Consider the following 6,346-nt stretch of genomic DNA (forward strand, 5'->3'; position numbering starts at 1 on the left):
TTTTTTTCAAATATTAAAGTGGTTCATTAAGACTGTTCTCATGTTGAAGATTGCCAATTTGAACAAACCCTATAATGTTCACACCTAGGATACATTGAGTGTTGCCTTAAGATGACCAACCTATTGCATTTCAAGATCATAAGCTCATGAATTTTATGTGCTATACCACATAGGAAAATGCAATCTTGGTGGTCATCCATGCAGTTTAAATTTGGAGTTATTTCTTATAAGATGCTAGATTCTTATATTGGATAGACCACCATGTATTAAAAGTTATTTGTGCTCACCTTGACCTATGGCAAGGTAGATATAACTCATGCAAGAGTTTGATTTTTGAGATAGGGTGTCGTGAGGTTGTTGGCGCACTTAGTAGAATATCAAAGGTCAATACTTTAGCGTCTATGAAATCTTGACGAGTTTCTATCTTTCTTTCAAGGTGCATTGTCATTGCCGAATAGATCCTCACATAGGTAAAATTTTGCAACTATTACAAGATTGATCTTATAGCTCGGAGAGCTTATGTGGTTTGGATTAAGAGAAAGATAGTGGATAAATCTTTTTGTCAAAGGTGGGATATAGTTTGAGCTAGGAGAAGCATGTCTAGGATACCAACAATATAATCTTTTACTAGTGTCATGATGCATCAATTGATGTTGGCGATCACTCTATCACAATGCATCTAGTGTTGCAGAACACCCTAGCATACATTGTACTTTGGCCTTCATTAGCCACATGGAAGATATATGTCCCTAAAAAGCATGGGTTGCTTGGCTTTCACATATTTCACATAACATTTAAGTTTATAATAGATAATTGGGTTACATTTTCTCTAATGATTGGTGCATTGAATGTACAAGTGCTTGACTTTCAAGAGGTTGCTAGTTCCTGGTGCACATTTAGTCTATTTTTAAATCATGGGGAGTGTGGCGGTCAAGCTATACAAAAATGTCTCTCTTCACAAATAACTTTTCTTTTCTCTTATGAATGACAAGTAATCACAATGTCCTTGCAGTATTAGCTTGTTGGATGACTGTGTAGTGTCCCTTATTGATTTGGTGCATAGTATGTATCACAAAGAGTTTTACATGGATTGCCAGTATAATTCCCACATTGTGAATTATGACATCATGAGCTTGTGCAAGAGGGAGGGACTCCATACCTAGCAAGGTGCAGTGGCGGCTAGGGGGTTATTGGTATTTGTAGAAGGCACAGCAAACCCGAGGGCCAGTTGTGCCCTACCCTCGACTGCACCTAGTTAGGTATGTGGTGCTTGCGGCTCGCATAAAGCTTGTGATACTTGCACCTACCTAGGTATGTGGTGGATGCATCTCACACAAGCTCGTGATGCTGAAAACCATAGGGAAAAAGGAGCCCCTTTTCCCAAGTCTAAAACTTCTTGTGTATCAGTGTGTTTTTCCCAAAAAAGAAAAAGAAAAAAAAAGCCATGTCATTTGTTTAAGTAAAGATGTATGAATTAGTGGAGGATTATAGCTGATCAAGATTGCCTCAAAGAAGGAACAGAAGAAGCGGCAGAAGCAGAAGACGACGAAGAAGAAGCAGAAGCAGAAGACGAAGAGGAGAGTTTTAGGGCATCAGCTCCTCTCTCTCTCTCTCTCTCTCTCTCTCTCTCTCTCTCTCTCTCTCTCCGTCTGTCTGACCGCAGCTATGGCGTCTGCTGTGGCTCGCGAATGGACAGGCCTGCAGAACTTCCCCCGCGACACGCAAATGGCACTGCTCTCTTTGCTCAGCAAGCTCAGGCAACAGGTACAGCCCTCCGTCATTCCTTCTCTCCTGTATGAATGTTGCCTGGTGCTGCCTCCGTTCTTCCTTCTCTTATGTACGAATGCTGCTGATTGCCTGTTTATCGACACCCTGTTCACATCTTGAAACGCAAAAAATGGAAAACGAGGATCCCTGAAGTTCCTGTTGCATCCTGTGAATGCATGCACGCAGTGCTGTTTGGGAAATTCATTCATGTTTCTTTTTTGTCGAACCTTACAAGAATCCTTCTCTAGCTACGTTGGGATTTTGCAATCTTGAACCTGTTTTCTCCTCATATTTTGCAAAATCATAACTTAAAATGATGCCTCTCGGAAGAGGCAGTTTTCCTTTTTTGAGAAGGCTTCTTCGAGATTTGATCCAACTCTGGAATACATCCATGGCATGTATATGTTCCCACAATGCACCTTTTTTCCTTTCATTCGGAGGCCTTCCTTATGAAAGAAAGGACCCCGGAGCCTCACAGGGAAAAATCAGATTTCTGAAGATTAGTTAGGTTTGTTTATGCTTACTACAACTTAACCTTGTGTCTGTCTGTGCAGAATATGGACAGCCTTACTGTCTTGGTCCTTGGGAAAAGTGGAGTTGGTAAAAGCTCTACTGTGAACTCACTTTTTGGTGAAAGGGTCGCAGTCGTGAGTGCCTTTCAGGTATTGCAATTGAGGTCAATCTCACCCCGTGTAAGCCAGGGTTGTATCTGTGGCAAGTCAATGTTTGCCCGAAGCAAGCGATGAAGTTGAGAACACATTTATATATTTGAGCTCACCAATATCTACAAATTTCATGTATTGGTTGATTTTGCATCTTGTGTGGATACTCAACATCATTTTAGATTTTTGGGTTTTGGCTTGGTAGTAATGAAACGTTTGTATAGCTTAAGGCAGACATGTAGCAAGGAACCAATGTTTGAAAGCTCTTTTTGGGTTGGCAAATAAGCCTTTGTTTTTGTATTGTAGGAATCCTGTAGAGAAGTTTTTTCCTGATTGTTTTTAACTTGTCTGTATCAGTCAGAGACAACAAGGACTCTGATGTGCTCTCGTGTACAAGCAGGATTCACCCTGAACATTATAGATACCCCTGGCTTAGTTGAAGGCATTTTTGTCAATGCTCAGGCTTTAGATAGCATCAAGAGGTATATTCTTGTTCACATTAATGTTCTAACATTGAGCGCTACCCATAGACTATTATAAAGTAAAGTGTCCTAGCAATCATTTTATAGTATTTGGACCTTGACTTTGATTTTCCTTTTTGCTTTAAAATCGGCAGGTCTTTACTGGACAAAACAATTGATGTGATGATCTATGTTGATAGACTGGACGGATATCGAATTGATAATCTAGACAGACAAGTGATCAGGGCAATTTCCAGAAGTTTTGGATCTCAAATCTGGAAAATTGGTATCATTGCTCTGACTCATGCTCAACTCTCCCCACCAGATGGCATCGATTATTCTGATTTTGTCACAAGAAGGTCAAGTGCCTTGCAAGAAGTAGTTCGAAAGGAGGCAGGACTTAGAAAGGGAGATCCACAGGCAAGTTGAGGCATCCTCTGCTAGGCTATATGGGCTAAGATTTTATCATAAATTAGAACTTGACATTATTGTAGAGACCGGTCATGTAAGATGTTAATGGATGATAAAAACATTAGCTTTCAAAACTGAGACTTTCTGGAGAATGCCATGATGGCTACAAGTCAATATATTACAATCAGTACAATTGCCGCGTCCGAAACAACCTAAGGTGTACTGAAATGAAAGAAACAGCTAGAAGGGCAAGGAGTCGGAGGTGACGATCCTTGTATCTCTGCACTCACTGGGCAAGGAGTCGGAGGTGACGATCCTTGTATCTCTGCACTCACTGTTCATGCAGGAAGGGAGGGTATTTATGGTAGTTGCAGATAAGATAAAAAGCTATCAATACAACACTCAAAGAATGGATTGTTAGTTCATAAGTGTTTCAAAGTATTTCAGTGACTCTAGGATGTGCAAGGTCTAATACTTGGGTAACAAGTTTTGACACCCTGAATCCTAGGCTGGTGTGTAAATGGTCAACATGGGGCTGGATGAAGTAGCATTGCTTGTCAGTGAGAAGGAGGGAGACTTGCAACTGATCACAATGTCCAAGTGTTACGATGATATTAGTTGTATCTGTAACTCAAAGAAAAGCTTGAAGGCTTCAGTTGGCGAAGCTTATAAACATATTTTGAAAGACTGTGGAGGGAGTATGTGCATAGATTCTAATACAAGGTGGTTGTTTGTTGCAGATTCCTGTTGTTCGTGTTGAGAATAGTGGGCGTTGTAGCACGAATAGCGATGGAGAGAAGGCATATTAGACTGCAATTTATTAGTTCTGCTAATCAGAGCAAATATTTTCTGTAATTAGCAATTCATTACTATAGGTAAAGCATCTTTTGATTGGCTGCTTAGAGTTGTTACGGTTTTGTATGTTGCAGATACTTCCAGACGGAATTGTGTGGCTTCCAAAGGTGGTGGAACACATTGTGGATGTAGCAACCAGTCCAGCGCAATCTATCATCATAGATCAAAAGCTTGTCGAAGGATCAAATGCAAACAAAAAGGGCAAAATTTTAATACCTTTTTTGCTCATGTTACAGGTATGGGTGATGGTTGTCAGTTGTCAATATATGTGCTTTACCTCCTCATACCAAACGAATTTTTACAGCCCTTTTATATTTCTGTTTGTTTTTGGCCAGTATTTCCTTGTAGTGAAGCCCATACAAAAGAGTATTCAACGAGATGTGTATTCGAATAAAGATAAGCCAATGTGGGAAATTCTCACTGATGATCAAAGGAATGCTTCAAAGTTGGAAAGATATGCGAGGGATGTGGAATAGTCCTCCATTTTGCATAAATCAACAGGAACCAGATATTTGCGGGGTAGACTATTTCTCACTTCATTGTGAAAGGCAATAATTTTTTTTTTCGGGGCTGGACACAGGTTTGATAATATCTGTCAGTGACGGAGTACATCAGACAGTGTCAGACTGACTTGAGTTGAGAGATTGGTTGAGGAACTAGCAGAGAGAGAGTGGAGTTTTGCATTCAGAACCATCTCATTTTTCCTTTTCAAAGTTATATTTAGTCTGCAGCAGAAAGAGAGCAATTTTGTCTTTTGGGCTCCCATGTATAGAGAAAAAAGCCTCTGGAGTGCCTTGTGGAACTACAATTTTTGAATTGGCAGCAAGGAGTTGCTTGCTTTGGTTTGAAGTGTTAATTCTAAATTAAAACACAGGGTATGTTTGACATAGGAGTCAAACAAATAGAGTCAAACAAATATTTGTTAGATAATTTGACCAATTATTCACAGTAAGCTTTTTTGGCAGAGAAATTTGTGTATTCGTACTGGCAACGTTCCAGAATTTCAGTCTCATCACTAAATTCTAAGAAATGTTGCAGTTGATTATAAAGAGGCTTGGCCTGACTATATTTTCTAACCAAAAATGCCCGACAAGAATGAACTCGTGCATGAATCATTGAACATTTATTCTGATCAAATGGGTTTGATTTGCCTATTAGAATCAGAGCACAAGTTTGGCCTAGTAAACCTGAGGGCAGATGATAGTGAAGCTATGGGAGTTCTACTCCAATGCAACATGTCTAGAGTATCCATGGAGTTATTTTGCAGAATCGTGATTCTTTTTGTCATGGCTGTGTGAAGAATCAGGAATTGGCATATAGCTTGATTCATTTTGAAAGAGCTTGTTGCACAAAACAGAACTATAAAGGATTATAATATTACAACCTGACTCTTTGCTTGATACTTTTGTAAGTTAAGTAAATCTGTAGAGTCCTTGCAGATTGGATCATTGTATGTTGGGGTGAATATAAATATTCTAAAGGAGCATTAAAAGTTAAAGCTACACATTCTCATCTAGGCTTGATGTTGAACTGTGATATTTAAAGGTTTTCTCAGTATAGTATATTTGTGTATATCTATGTAAGAGGGGTATTAACATTGTCTAGCAAGCTAACACATATGCTGCAAGTCTCATGTTGCTAGTCCTTATTATGTTTCTAAAACCAACTGTTTCATAGATATGCAAGTTTGAATGTGTTGGTTGAATTTCCCTTGAAAGTGTACCCATACATGGAAGGACATATCATGAATGAAAAACACATGGAGTATTTGGGATCTTGTGGTCCCTTGCTGACTATACATGGAGTCATTGAATGTACCAAGGGATTGTGAATAGCATGTAAGTGGCACAAAACTGATTTCTCTACCTTAGGTTTGAAGGATGAACAGTTGTACCTTTTTATAAGCTTTTATAAGAGGTGGTGTTTTTCTAACCTTGTGAATGATCCAAGACACTTTGAATGAATATAGAATTCTAAGTTATAGAAGGATAGTAGTCAAAGGAATAGAAAGAAGGTAGTCAAAATGATTCCATAGAAAGGTGGACATAAGACAAAATAAAGCACTTATGTGTTAGTGTATATAGGCAAAGACCTTATGCCTTGCCATGCTATTGTTAACTTTTGAGCCACATATAATTGTAAAGTATCAACCTTTGATTTTAGTAGAGAACTTTTAACCAATTCAATTGC

The 6,346-nt window shown here is 39.0% G+C and overlaps 1 protein-coding gene across 2 annotated transcripts; it reads left to right on the forward strand.

Annotated features, from left to right (window-relative positions):
- Window positions 1–1,485: 1,485 nt before the first annotated feature.
- Window positions 1,486–5,126, forward strand: LOC148041480 (translocase of chloroplast 34-like). Of its 2 annotated transcripts, XM_087680004.1 has the most exons (8): window positions 1,490–1,618; window positions 1,649–1,764; window positions 2,322–2,429; window positions 2,787–2,911; window positions 3,046–3,310; window positions 4,042–4,101; window positions 4,231–4,392; window positions 4,492–5,126. In XM_087680004.1, exons 2-8 carry the CDS (start codon window positions 1,666–1,668, stop codon window positions 4,630–4,632), a joined length of 960 nt encoding a protein of 319 aa, XP_087536130.1. In that variant the 5' UTR covers window positions 1,490–1,618; window positions 1,649–1,665; the 3' UTR covers window positions 4,633–5,126. The 2 variants fall into 2 exon arrangements, with proteins under 2 accessions (XP_087536122.1, XP_087536130.1); XM_087679996.1 differs by having other exon boundaries at window positions 1,486–1,764.
- The last annotated feature ends 1,220 nt before the right edge of the window (window positions 5,127–6,346 follow it).

The sequence above is a fragment of the Lygodium microphyllum genome, chromosome 1 (genome assembly GCF_053477565.2).
Source record: "Lygodium microphyllum isolate KBCC chromosome 1, Lygodium_microphyllum_v1.1.10, whole genome shotgun sequence".
NCBI lineage: Eukaryota > Viridiplantae > Streptophyta > Polypodiopsida > Schizaeales > Lygodiaceae > Lygodium > Lygodium microphyllum.

What these genes read in the sequence shown, in the direction of transcription:
- LOC148041480 (XM_087679996.1), top strand. Translation starts at nt 1,666, where the DNA reads ATGGCGTCTGCTGTGGCTCGCGAATGGACAGGCCTGCAGAACTTCCCC. An exon ending in TTAGAAAGGGAGATCCACAG is followed by an intron (nt 3,311 to 4,041) that starts GCAAGTTGAGGC and finishes TGTTTGTTGCAG; the next exon opens with ATTCCTGTTGTTCGTGTTGA. An exon ending in CTTTTTTGCTCATGTTACAG is followed by an intron (nt 4,393 to 4,491) that starts GTATGGGTGATG and finishes GTTTTTGGCCAG; the next exon opens with TATTTCCTTGTAGTGAAGCC.